This window comes from Cervus elaphus, chromosome 30 (genome assembly GCF_910594005.1).
Source record: "Cervus elaphus chromosome 30, mCerEla1.1, whole genome shotgun sequence".
In the NCBI taxonomy this organism is placed as follows: domain Eukaryota; kingdom Metazoa; phylum Chordata; class Mammalia; order Artiodactyla; family Cervidae; genus Cervus; species Cervus elaphus.
In genome coordinates this window covers 22,406,717-22,421,187 of record NC_057844.1, presented here as the reverse complement: position 1 = coordinate 22,421,187, position 14,471 = coordinate 22,406,717, and the positions used below count along the sequence as shown (strand labels likewise).

The following is a 14,471-nucleotide window of genomic DNA, read 5'->3' as shown; positions in this document are numbered from 1 at the left end:
TGTTTGGCTGCGAGGTTGTTTGTTTTTCTTCCAGTTGTGTTGAGATGTAATTGACAGCATTAAGTTTAAGGTGTGCAGTGTAGTGATTTGACTCACATACATTATGAAATGATTACCACAATAAAGATAATTAATACAGTAGTTCTAACTGGCCACAAATTAAACTGTAAGAGAACTTCAGTACATTCTAAGAAAAATAAAATAGACCTGTCCTTTGAAAAACCATAACTTGTGCAACTGTCCAGAGCAATCATTTATGACAGCAACAAAAGCATGGCCTAAAAGAATGTTTTCTTCCTCCTTTTCTCTGGTGTCAATTCACTGGTCATTTTCTTCCCTGCCCCCTTGAAATGCACTTTCTAGAGCCAAATGCCTTTGCCAAGAGGCGGTAAATCAACTGAAAGAGGTCCAGATATACATCAGTGACTTTATCCTAAATGTCTCATGAAATTCTACACTAATTGACTCGACAAGCCTGCCACGAAAATGAAAAAAAAAAAATCATTCTATTTTCCAGTTACTGACTGCTACATAACACACCACCCCAAAATTTAACTTAATGGCTTAAAACAGCAATTTATTACCTTTCATGGTTCTGTGGTTGACTGGGCTGAGTTGGGTGGTTCCTGCTTGAGGTCTCTCATGTGGTTGCAGTCAGATAGCAGTTAGTCTGAACTGGATGTCCAAAACAGTTTTTCATTCATATATTTGATGGCTTAGATGGAATAACTGAAAGATACAGGCTGACTGGGCAATTCTCCCCCACCCCACTCTCTGTCCACATGGCCTCTGAGATACAGCAGAATATGCCAGCCCAAAATATGCCCCTTTGGTGTAAAGATTAATTTGAGCTGTAAGCATTTAAGAAGCAGCAAATACACACCACACACACACACACACACACACACACACACACACACACACACCAACCTCTCTGCCCTCCCTGTTTGCTCAAAAGCAGGATATAAATTTGCAAAGATGTCCCCTCCCTCCTCTACCAGGAAGGACAAAAACTAGTCACTGAAGACAACTCTAGACCCTTGTTGGCCCAGAGATGGCTCAAAAGGAATCCACATCATCAACTTTACTCACTAACCTCTATCTTTCATTAGTTCCCATGTTTATTTACCTTCTTACAATATGCTGCCCTAGAAACTCAAATCATTTGCTATGGTTTTGTCCCATCTCTAAAAATGTACTGCTTTTTGTTATGATGCTCTGTAACCCAGAATTATAACCACTCTTTTGAGTTACTCTGAGTGCTCCCATATGTATGCATGATGCGTGTGTTAACAAATTTCTGTTTTTCTCTTTTTAACCCATGTTTTGCCAGTCTTATTTACAGAGGCCCAGCCAATGAAGCTATGATGGGTAGATGGAAAACAGATCCTTTTCCTTCCCTCTACCTCTCTACTTGGCTAGCTTGGGCTTCCTCACAGCATGGCACCTTAGGGCATTTGAATTTCTTACATGGTAGCTGGCTTGCCTTGCAATGAGGATTCCACAGATGTGGGCTAAAGTTGCACAGCTTTTTATGACCTAGCATTGGAAGTCACCTAGCATCACTTTTATGATATTCTATTGGGAAAAAAATATGAGTTGCAGGGCCAGCCCATGTTCTAAGGGAGAGAACTATGCATGTGCGTGCTAAATTGCTTCACTCATGTCCGTCTCTTTGCGACCCTTCAGACTGTAGCCTGCCAGGCTCCTTTCTCCATGGGATTATACAGGCAAGAATACTGGAGTGGGTTGCCATGTCCTCCTCCAGGGGATCATCCAGACCTAGGGATCGAACCTGTGTCTCCTGCACTGACAGGTGAATATTTTACCACTGAACCACTGGAGGGAATTACATTTCCCTTCAAATTCCAGGATGCATTGCTTATTCCAGGAGGCAGGACCATCTTTGAAGACTTGCTACCACATCCAAGCACACTTTTAATTAAGTCCATTCACCTTACCAGTATGTTCTGCTGGGTTTTTTTCCCCCCATTTCCAACCATCCTGATGGTCTTTTAAAGACTTCATATTTCAATCCATATAGAATTTTGTACCCTTCTGGGTGCAAAAATTTTGCATTGCCACCTCCAAAACTCCTGCAGAAAACAATTTTGGGTGAGAATGTTAAATTATCTAGAAGGCTATTAAACGATGTCCTTTAGAAGGATGTCTTATGATGTCAAATGTGGCACTCCTACTTCTGGACCTAAGAGTAAACTTTTATCAGTCAACCCTTATCAGATATTTTAGAGAGAATATATTGTTGTTTTTTAAAAAGAACTATAATATATTTTTACATGCAGGTGCTAAAGAAAATGAAAAAAAATTTTTTTAAATCAGTCAATTCATGGTGCTGCAGACCTCTGGAATCTATAATTCAAAGGTGGAAGTCTAAGTAAAAGGAAGATTGATATTGCATTCCATTGTCGTGTGAAGCCATATGAATACTTAGCATTTGATGTTGAGAAGAGTTTTTCAAATGTTCTGATTATGGCACATCCTTGGGAGAGGCCAGCCTAAGAGTTTAGCAGGGGTCATATCCTGACACACAGATAGGCATTCTTGGCTCTCTGTAGCAGGATGGGCAGGCAGGAAGGACCAACTTTGAGAATTAGAACTGCCCTCCAGTGTCACCGGTTACAGAGGGGAAGGGCGGGGCTGGCTGCCAGCACCCAGTATTTGTAGCCTGTGTTGATAGCTGCTTAGAGTCCAGTATGAGTTATATATATTTCCACGTAAAACGCCCACGCACACACACTCCACCCAAATTATGTATACTACCCTAATTCCAAGGCACTCCCTGCATAAACAATCATTTGAAATGTGTTAGCTAATGAGCTCAAAGTGGGATTCGATAACTGGTGATTCACTAAGCTGAAAAACTGTTACGCATAGTATTAAAAATTACATAGAAATAGTGAAACAGGATAAATTATACAGTATTACCAAAGAGCAACAAAAAATATTTTAAAAGTAGCTTAGCTTAATGGTACTTGCCATTTCAGTTCATGTTCATGAACTTCCTTCCCATAATACCTAATCTACCCCAGATTCATTTCCTACATTATTTAATTGCCATGTTAGGGACTTCCCTGGTGGCTCAATGGTAAAGAATCTGCCTGCAATGCAGGAGACACAGGAGACATGGATTGATACCTGGGTCAGGAAGATGCCCTGGAGAAGGGCATGGCTACCCACTCCAATATTCTTGCCTGGAAAATCCCATGGACAGAGGAGACTGGCGGGCCACCGTCCACAGGGTCGCAAAAAGCTGGATTTGACTGCAACCACTGAGCATAGGAGTTTCTCTAGTGGTCATTAGGACTCCATGCTTCCACTGCATGGGGCTGGAGTTTAACACCTGGTTAGGGAACTAAGATCCCTCAAGCTGTGCAGCACAGTCAAAAAATAAGTTTTAAACAAAAATTATTATGCTAATTTTATGACACACCTTAGATCTGAGTAAATGATAGATCTGGGAAAGATCTAAATGAGTAATACACCTTGAAAGGTTCAGGAAAATTTAGAGATATTATGCTAACCTAACATTTGCTGCCGACCTGTTCCTGCTAGTGGACCACAATAGGACAGATAGAAAAGCCACTTCTCCCCAGTTCCAGGAGGGTGGAATACAAATGTCACAGCACAGCTATTTTACAGGTACTGTGGCTACTTGCTGACAGATTCATTGAAAAGTTTGCTGCTTGTTTTACTCCACTTTACATCAGACTTGCTCTGTCTGAATATATTTCATAGGCAACCAGATATAATCTAGATTATGAATTGCTTTCAGGCACTAGCATCGCCTGTATATGTGACTTCATTTGCCAATAAATATGTTGCCTCGTTGTCTATTATAGACTAGTTTTCATTGATACCAATATATTTATTTTAGCTATACAATTTTCTATTTTATTTTCATGGTCAGTGGACATAATTTTTTTCCATTATGGTTTATCATAAAATATTGAATCTAGTTTCTTGGACTACGAATTAGGACTTTGTTGGGAATTCCCTGACAGTCCAGTGGTTAGGACTCGGCTCTCTCAATGCTGGGGACCTGGATTCAATCCCTGGTCAGGGAACTAACATCCTATGAGCGAGTGTTATGGTCAAAAACAAATAAATAAATAAAGTAGGATTTTGTTGTTTATTTTATGTATCGGTCAACTTTGTTGAATACCCAGGATTGATGATTTCGTATTTCCACTTCATAGAATCAGTGTACTTAATTTGATGTGCAAAATAACCCTTTTTCCTAAAATCAACTCTAAATCAACTTTCAATGCTTCTTTGCAAAAGAGTACAGAAAAGTAACTTTTCCCACAAAATCCAAAGGTGCCATATATACCTCCAGTGTAGTAATTACTGATAATAACATTAACTGCCATATTGAGCACTGAACAATTTATATCTGTTATCTCACTTAATTTTCTTTTTTAAAAAATGTATTTAAAAAAAATGAACTGTGGTTGATTTACAATGTTGTGTTAATTTTTGCTGTAAAGTGATTCAGTTATATCTATACACACACACGCATATATATATTCTTTTTCGTATTCTTTCCCATTATGGTTTATCACAGGATTTGAATACAGTGCTGTACAGTAAGATCTTGTTGTTTATCCATCCTATATATAATAGTTTGCATCTGCTAATCCCGAACTCCCAGTCCATCCCTCCCCTACCCCCTCCTTCCCCTTGAAGAACACATGTCTGCTCTCGATGTCTCTCAGATGTCAGGAATGACGTCAGGATGATCCAACGCATAATTGGATAATTATGTGTCACAGCAGATCATGACACCATGGAACATGGAACAGGAACAGTCAATATTTGGAAATCCAACTAAGCCAAGTCTCCAGAGGCACAGCTGCACTGAAGTTTGCTCTTTGTGAATAAGCCTGAAGAATAAACTCACTTATCTATCGGTTTTAGCTAACTGCTAACTCGCAGCTAACTGCGAGTCCTCTAGCAAAAGTGTTAAATCAGGCAATGTACAAGCTAAAGGTACAGAAGGAAGAGGAGAGTGAGACAGGATTACTCACCCAAGGCAAAGCTTGTTCTGAGGTTTCTTTCTTGGTCTGGGTGGGGCATGGCTGTGTGCATGGCAGAGATGTAATATTTGTCTTCTTCCTTCAGACTTAGAGGAAGAGCAGTTTGGTCTCCACACCTTCCACAGTGGGAAATTTTTCTCTTTCTCCCTGTATGTACATATATTTCCCGCTAATCTGCTGTGCTGTGTGGTTAGTCACTCAGTCATGTCCAGCTCCTTGCGACCCCATGGACTGCAGCCCACTGGCCTCTTCTGTCCATGGGGATTCTCCAGGCAAGAATGCTGGAGTGGATTGCCATGCCCTCCTCCAGGGGATCTTCCCAACCCAGGGATTGAACCCATGTCTCCTGCATTGCAGGCAGATTCTTTACCATCTGAGCCACCAGGGAAGCCCAGTCAAGTTTATAGACCAGGGCAAATTAGAGTATCAAACACAGCCTAAAATAGATGACTATATATGTGAATTTATATAAAATAAATACGGATGTATGGGATCAATATAAACATGGAACACTTATTATCTAAAAACAAGGTTTTAGTCCCCTTGGAATACAAAAATGAGTAAGAATTCATTCCTGCTTCGAGAGGCTAATGATCTGGGCGGGCCCCCAAGTAGGTTAGAAGTAATAGGACAAGACACCCAGGGCAATAGTGCAAAGTGACACATGCACCAGCTCCTGTGGGCACCCTGGTGGAGGAGCCCCCCAGAAGACACGAGTCTGTTCACAGTCTTCAGCGCCCAAAACCAAGGACGGGAGAGGGGGAGGGGACTGTGAGGCCTGCAGCCGCACCATGTACACAGGATGAGACGGAAGAGGAAGTGGTTTTGAGCCCTTCAAATCAGACCGTCTAGATGCTTGCCTTTGCCCTCTCTGTAAAATGACTCATTCTCAGCACATGTGTGTGTGTTAGTTGCTCTCAGTTGTTTCTGACTCTTTGTGACACCATGGACTATAGCCCAGCAGGCTCTTCTGTCCATGGGATTTTCCAGGCAAGAAAACTGGAGTGGGTTGCCATTCCCTTCTCCCATTCTCAGTATATTTATATGTAAAGGTTCTTCGGACTTCCAGTTTATCAAAGACCAGCATTGTGTAATTCTAGTGGGTGTTGCCCAGCAGAAGACAGAGAATTATGTTGACAGCACTTAGCAAGTGATTTCTGGAGGTGACAGAGATGTTTCCAGGCAGAACTGTTCCCCAGGCCATGTTCTGCAGCATCTGAAATTTCCCTGGCTCCCTACCCCACGCCTTCCCATACTCCTCTCTCCAGGTGCCAGTCTCTCTGCTGCCATCAGGCTTCTCGGAGCCGCCGCCTCGCTTCGGGCCTTGCCGAGTGCCGGGGTCCAGCCTCGGCAGGATCCAGGGGGTACCCTCAGGATGAACGGTGTCGGCGAGAGAGAGAGAAGACACATGAGACCAGCCTTGATAGGGCCAAGTCTGTGTTTTACTTTTTGACAACCAGTTTTATACCCTTTCACAGAACGTTTTTAAGGTGCAAGATGCTTATTAACGATTACACAGGATTAGTATTACATCATTTTGATTTTTAGGAAAAGCAGGATTTTTTTGCTTTCTAATTCTATAGTAATTCTTAACACATGATCTTCTGGCCTTGGGGCTATTAACATTTTATGCAGGTCAGGTGATTGTAAACCTATTTTCCATTTTCATGGTGACCTTAACTGAAAGGTAACAGTGTCATAGGGAAATAGTACAGAGTAATTATATTCTTACAAAAATTAATCTTTCTGCAAAAGTTGTCCGTTGCGTTTATCTAAGAAGTTTACCCCATACTAACTCTGCGACTTTGGTGAGGCAGCTTCTGCCTAGCACTCCTGACTGACAATTAACAACCATCTCATTGTTACCACACTAGGGCTAAGTTCTTATTTCTCTAGATCTTTAACTATATTAACAATGGTTTTTATAACACAACCTTAGCACATTAAAGGCAAAAATACAGCAAGCATTAACACAGCAAGCAAATCACAACCCAATAACCACCTATAGAATAATTTTTCTTATGTTTTCTAATAGGACTCCTTTACCCCTTAAAAAGGCTCTATGTCTATTAGGGCTTTTATATAATCAGGTTCTTTATGCTATTTTATGATTAGGATATTATAAGCAATCATGCATATTAGTACCAAGCGCATAAATGCATTTGGCTAACAAACTACCAGCAAAGGAGTTTAAATTAAAACACTCCTTTCACCCTGAATAATCTCATAAAATAACACCACCTGGGAAACTTATTGATTAAAGTTCTAAATTGATTCTTATTTGGGAAGAGATCAGGGAAGGCCTTCCTGCCTGTGTCAGAGAAATTAGGGAGTAGTCCATTGAGGCAGGCGTCAGAAAGACAGATATCATCTTTAAGGTGAGAGCCGGGGGCAGCTTTTCGAAATCCCTGAAAACCTGATCTGCCTTGCCTGTCAGGCTTTCTCCTCGTGACCTTGTCATGGGTGGGATCTCGTGAGCTGGCCTTTTCGAAAACCCCTGAAAACCTGATCCGCCTTGCCCGTCAGGTTTTCTCCCTTACGGCCTTGTTAGGGGTAGGGTCTCGTGAGGTGACTTTTTCGAAACCCCTGAAAACCTGATTTGTCTTGCCCATCAGGTTTTCTCCCTCATGGCCTTGTTATGGGTAGAGTCTCGTGTGTTGGCTCCCGGCACCCTGGCCTAGGCCTGGCCTGTTGGTCAGGCTCCTCTGCAGGGAAGCTGTCCCCTCCCTCCGCCACTGGTCAGACTCCCTCTCTCCTGTTCGTCCAGCGGGAGGACAGCTGTATCATTTCACTAACTTACAGTCATGCCTCAAAGCCCAAATTGCTGGCTTATTATATGAGCTTTTGGAAGTTTAATTTTTAAAAGAAGAGGATTTAAGTTCCAGTAAGCAAAGGCTGCAGCTTCAGTTAAGGTTGTTTTCTCTGCTTTCCTGGTCCCTCAAATTAAAACCTCAGGGAAACAGCTTCTCTGTCTGAGTTAGTTTGCGCTGACCCTTGGAGGCATTTGTAATGTTCAAGTGCCCTCTGGAGGCAAGAATAATCTCAGGTCACATAAAATATGAACGCAGCATGTGCTCGCGCGCGGGCGCACGCGTGTGTGTGTGTATGAGGCAGTATGTAGTGTGATATGTGTATGTGTGTGTGTGTGTGGCCTCTGGTGTGGGGGGGGTGTGTGTGTATATGTATGAGGAGGGTGTGAGGTGTGGTGGGTGTAGTGGGTGTGTGTGGTCTCTGGTGTGGGGGATATGTGAGGTATGTGTGTGTGAAGAGGGTGTGTGGTGTGGTGCTGGGTGTGTGTGTGTTCATGAGGAAGATATGAGGTGTGGGTGTAGTGGGTGTGTGTGGTCTCTGATGTGAGGGGTTTGTGTGTGTGTGTGTGTGTATGAAGAGGGTGTGAGGTGTAGTGGGTGTGTGTGGTCTCTGATGTGGGGATATGTGTGCTGTGTGTGTGTGTGTGTGAGGCAGTGTGTAGTGTGATGTCTGTGTGTGTGTGTGTGGTCTCTGGTGTGGAGGATGCGTGTGTGTGTGTGTGAAGAAGGTGTGTGATGTGGTATGTGTGGTATGGTGTGTGTGTGTGTGTGTGGTAGGTGTGGTGTGGTGTGTCTGTGCTGTGTGTGGTATGGTGTGTGTGGTGGGTGTGGTGTGTGGTATGGTATGTGTGGCGTGTGTGTGGTATGCATGGTGTGTGTGGTATGGTGTGGTGTGTGTGATGTGGTGTGTGGTGTGTGTGTGTGGTAGGTGTGGTGTGGTGTGTCTGTGCTGTGTGTAGTATGGTGTGTGTGTGGTGTGTATGGAGTGTGTGTGAGAGAGAGTGCTCACACACATGCACGTACTCCTACCAAAAGACTGCTGGGGGTTCTGCCATCTCTCGTCCCGCCACCCAGACCCCGAGTCCAGGCTCTCATTGTCTTGGGCCTTGACTGCTTCAGCAGTTATCTACCCTGTCTCCGTCCCCTCATTCTCACTCTCCCACAATGTTTTCTTTACCCAACCACCAACATGATCCTTAGTAACTTAATTTAGGTCATTTTTTTTCACCAATTTAAAACCTTGAAGTCTCCCCCTTGCACTTAGAAATTTTGCCCCCAGAGGGCAAGATTTCACTTTATCACTGTATCAAACCTCACAAAATTAACCCAACACTGCCCAGTAACACTACCCAGATAAAGTACCAACCGAAAGATGTCCCTATTACACAAGAGCCAATATAAGAAAGAATCTATTCCACAGACACTGATAGAAGGAAGAGAAAATCTTACCGGGTGGGGTCTGTGCAGGGCTAAGAAACAGGCATCAGTGTGGTAAATGACCAGCCCTTGCCTACTGCTCTGACGGCCTTCCCTACCTCTCTGCACCCCTTGCCCACTGCACCCCAGTAACCTAAGTTTTCTTCCTGTTCTCTGTACAGCCCTGCTGACCGTTAGCTTTGACAATCCCCTGGAGGAGGGCATGGCCACCCACTCCAGTATTCTTGCCTGGAGAATCCCCATGGACAGAGGAGTCTGGCGGGTTACAAAGTCCATGGGGTTGCAAAGAGCCGGACACGATTGAGCGACTAAGCACAGCACATTCTTGTCCCTGGAACATCCTTCGCAAAGTTTGTTATATGATTGGCTCCTTCACATCTTCCTAACTTAGCTCAACAGTCACTTCTTCAGTCACTTTCACATCTCGTGAAGCCCACCTGCCCACTCCACCACTGCCTGAAATGACTTATCATTTACTCAACACATTCACTTGGAGAAGGAAATGGCAACCCACTCCAGTATTCTTGCCAAGAGAATCCTGTGGAAGAGGAGCCTGGTGGGCTGCCGTCTATGGGGTCGCACAGAGACACAACTGAAGCGACTGAGCAGCAGCAACGCATTCACTGAGCACCTTCAGGGGGCGCTATCTCATGCATGTGAGCTACCTCAGGGAAGGAACAGACCTGCTCCTGGCCCCTTGGAGCTTGCAGATCTCTCGCCACACCTGTTTACATATTTATGTCAGCCTTCCTGGCTAGGATATGACAGCAGAGACCTTGGTCAGCCTTCTTCACCGGTTTACCTAGTACACCATTGATGGTCAATCAGTATTTGTTGGCTGAATAAGCAAATGTTCCTATTTTTTATTAGGGTACACAGAATTAACATTTTAAATTCCTGTCATTGAGATCAAGTTAATTCGTTTACTATAAAAATGAGGCAAGCAAGAAAGCGAACATGGTAGCCACTAGCCATAGGCGACTCTTGAGCACCTCCTTGTGGCTAGTACAACTGAAGCACTGAGTTTTAGATTTTTTTGTAATTAAGTTAAAGTTAAGGGGGAGAAGGCAATGGCAACCCACTCCAGTACTCTTGCCTGGAAAATCCCATGGACAGAGGAGCCTGGTAGGCTGCAGTCCATGGGGTCGTGAAGAGTCGGACACGACTGAAGCGACTTAGCAGCAGCAGCAGCAAGTAGTCACAAGTAAGGTAGGGCTATAAAGTGGATAGTGTAATTCTAGATGCTAGGGAAACAGCGGTTAGAAACAAAGATCCTTACTCTTGTGGAGTTTACATTTGGAAATGAAGGTAGAGGTGAGAGAGGAAGACAGTAAATAAAACATAATAAATAAGTAAAATATATAGTACCTGGCGTGTGACAGGAAATGAAGATGATGTGCTACAGAAGATGAATACGTGCAGCAAAAGAAGAAGGGCCTGGCTTGTGTTTTAAAATAGGATGGTCACCAGTTGCAGACCGCGGAGCCCGGTGGGAGTCAGTATGGCGGCCGAGCGCAAAACTAAGTTGTCCAAGAACTTGCTGCGCATGAAGTTCATGCAAAGGGGACTGGACTCGGAAACCAAGAAACAACTAGAAGAGGAAGAAAAGAAAATCATTAGTGAAGAGCACTGGTACTTGGATTTGCCTGAGCTGAAAGAGAAAGAGAGTTTCATTATAGAAGAGCAGAGTTTCTTGTTGTGTGAAGATCTTCTCTACGGAAGAATGTCATTCAGAGGATTTAATCCTGAGGTTGAGAAATTAATGCTTCAGATGAATGCTAAGAACAAAGCAGAAGAAGTTGAAGAGCAAACAGTGGAGCTTGATGTCTCAGATGAAGAAATGGCTAGAAGATATGAGACCTTGGTGGGGACAATTGGGAAAAAGTTTGCCAAGAAAAGAGACCGTGCCATTTACGAAGAAGATGAAAATGGAGACATAAAACCAATTAAAGCAAAGAAGATGTTCTTAAAGCCCCAAGATTAAAGTGGAGGCCTTAGGATATGGCTCAGGGATGAGGGCATGTTTTGGAACGCGCTCTGTCGGCTCCTCTGTAGTCATTAGGGCCGTAATGTTTGTGTGTAAAGAAACGTATACTTTTGGAAACATGCTGTTTTTGGAACAGACGTGTGATGGATGTTATACATCCTTTGCTTAGCGGTGTTCATCAGGAGTGGACTTTTAACCCTTGGTCTTCAAATGTACATAGGTATGTGGTAGCTTCCTAAAGAGTATTTTATCTCAGATTTTTTTTTCTAATATAACTCTCCAGTTACTAACCTTGAATTGAACTCATGAAAACTAATACCAGTGTTTAAATTGCCGTTATGTTTATAAACATGTCAAGTCAGTTCATACATGTATTTTGGAATCATGTCATGAGAATTTATTATATGTTAATTCATCAAGAGCAAACTTGCCTGTTCAGGCTAAGAATTTTCATGCTACAAAGTCAATGTCAATGTGTGGAATTATGTTTTTTGTTGTTGTTTAAGCCTTTAATTAATTTTTAGGCATTGTTCTATAATAAATACCTGTTTTCATATAAAAAAAAATAAAATAAAATAGGATGGTCAAATTAACCTCAGAACTTGTAGATCCTTCAATTATGATAATTCAGTCCAATCCAATTGCAACTTCAATTTCTCTCCTCCCCTCTCTCTCAACCTCCTCAAAGATGGGGCAGGAAGGGGACAGAAATAGCAGGCTTGCCTTTGTTGCTGTTAATTCTGATGCATTTGTGATTTTATTTAAATTTAGCTATTTAGACGTATGTTCAATATATGAAGCAGATTACCTATTACTTTATTCCTTTAGTGTTATAACACCTGAACACAGTTAATGTTATAACCTCTGTGTTTACCACACAGTAAATCCCTACCTACAAATGAGTTCCATCCTGAGAATGTACTCATAAGTCCAATGTGTTCGTTAAGTCCAACAATGTTAGCCTATTTACTCAACTAACAAAATGAGCTATATATGAAGCGTAATAGGGTTAGAATACTTTTCACACAAACAATATTCTAAAAAACAAACAAAATAAAGAAAGTATTTTCAATCTTACAGTACAACACCTTGAAAATACAATAGTACAATACAATAGCTGGCATACAGGGGCACATTCACAACTTTGAAAGCTCACAATTTGAAGGTTTGTATGTAGGGGACTTACTATGTTTTATGTACAAATGTAATACATTATTGGAGTAGGAAATGGCAACCCACTCCAGTGTTCTTGCTTGGGAAAGCCTGTGGACAGAGGAGCCTGGAGGACTATAGTCCATGGGGTCGCAGAGAGTCAGACACAACTGAGCATACACATACACACATATAACACATTATATACTCAAGAACATCAAAATGACTTTATGAAAGTCGTAGTGTAAAGTCTGGTTTCCAATCTTCCTGCTTACTCTGCTTGTTTCTCTCTCTCTGTGCACCAACCCCTAACATTTAGTTTCAAAGTGTTAGGTTTGCCTTTTGAACTGGTCTTGCTCTAAGTTTGTCTGATGCTGGTGGTCTTTGCTGAAGTGAGAGCGCCTCGGAGATAGTGGTGTGGGGGTTCCTCGGGGATGGTGTGCAGGGTCACTCCAGCCCCCTCCTTGGTGGAGTACCTCCTCAGAGAAGGGCAGCCAAGTTTCTTTCCTCTGCATCTTTCTTCCCTCTGCCCCCAAGCACCCTCTTCTGGTGGGGTGTCGTCTCCTCTGTCTCCCCAGGCAAACTCAGGGCTCCTCTCCTTTCTGTCACACATTCTCCTTCATGTGGAGTCATGAGAACCACTGGGAAACCTGTTGCCCTTCACCAGGCCACTGTCCCTTCAAACCAGCAGGCCAAGTCTCCCCACGTTCAGAATCTCTGAGAAATAGGCACCAGTCCTCATGTTCATGAGACCCTTGAACTCCAGCTGTCCCAAGACACACCCCCAAGCTCTTCTAAGATCATCGCTGAGCAGATTGTGCTCAGCTCTGCTGGGATAGTAAGTGCCCCGCAGAGGGTGCAAGCTTGGCAGCTCAACCAGTAGCCAACTGAGGGGAGAGCTAAGTGGATTCCCTTCAATGTCTTGGTGACCAAAATGATTTTGTGAAGAGGAGGACTAGGCCTCTGGACACAAGCCCTGCCCTCTCCCTTCCTCCTCTCCCCCAGTTGGCCTCTGAAATATTTCATGGCCGTGAAATACTTCTCCCTTCACCTACTTAGGGGCTTCCCTGATGGCTCAGCGGGTAAAGAATCCACCTGCAATGCAGGAGACACAGGAGACGTGGGTTCAATCCCTGGGGTTGGGAAGATCCCCAGGACTAGGAAATGGCAACCCACTCCAGTATTCTTGCCTGGAAGATATCATGGACAGAGAAACCTGGCAGGCTACAGTCCATGGGGTTGCAAAGAATCGGACCTGACCTAGCGACTAAGCATGCATCACTCACTTAATCAATTCCTCTGTCAGTGGTGGAAAAGGAGGCTGGGATGGTGAAGCCAAGTGATGGATGAGGAAGCAGCAAATTCTGCAACCTCTTGGTTAACCCTACAAGGAGGTGTTATTAACCACTTTGGTAACTCTCTCTAGAATGCCCTTCCCCAAAGTACTAAATCTTAGCATCCCATTGGACAAGATAAATCCTACTAAGTGCCCTATTATACTTTTTGGTGTTAAATCACACATGTAATTTTAACCCCATATTAAATGCTTTATATACACAACCTCCCAGGTATACAATATAAAGCCTTCTTTCTTTGGTTGTCTTGTTTGGTTCCTAGAAGGGGATTCTCAACAGGAGAATAGAGACAAACTTCAAATCTCCCATTGACCACAGTGACCAAAATACATGAGAGAAAAAGAAAGATTTAAGAGCTGTGGGCTGGAGACAATCTAGCATGACTGTTGCTAAGGCAACCATCTGTCATCATTTCTGTCACTTAGCCTGTTCTGGTTCATGGCGACTAAACTAGGAACTGTTCTTCCAGATCTGATAATGAACATATATATTAAGTCCCTGAGCTGATGGCAGCACTTCTTTGGCAGTTCAAGTTGTATTTAATGTTTGTTGACTGAAAAATTGAAAGTATGTACCTGATGACTGTAGATGTGAAGATGAAAAATGACAGGAGGAACCTGCAGGAGAAAATGTGTTCATCTGATACTGCTGATAGGTTTGTATTTTAAAGGTA

General features: G+C 43.0%; 1 protein-coding gene across 1 annotated transcript; it reads left to right on the top strand.

The window, feature by feature from the left end:
- The first annotated feature begins 10,778 nt into the window (after nucleotides 1-10,778).
- LOC122686743 (M-phase phosphoprotein 6) lies at nucleotides 10,779-11,857 on the top strand. The gene has a single exon (XM_043891976.1). The coding sequence runs from the start codon at nucleotides 10,806-10,808 to the stop codon at nucleotides 11,286-11,288; it is 483 nt and encodes a 160-aa protein (XP_043747911.1). The 5' UTR covers nucleotides 10,779-10,805; the 3' UTR covers nucleotides 11,289-11,857.
- Nucleotides 11,858-14,471: the final 2,614 nt, after the last annotated feature.

Bases quoted from the DNA above. Each gene is read 5' to 3' on its own strand.
- LOC122686743 (XM_043891976.1), top strand. From the start codon at position 10,806: ATGGCGGCCGAGCGCAAAACTAAGTTGTCCAAGAACTTGCTGCGCATG.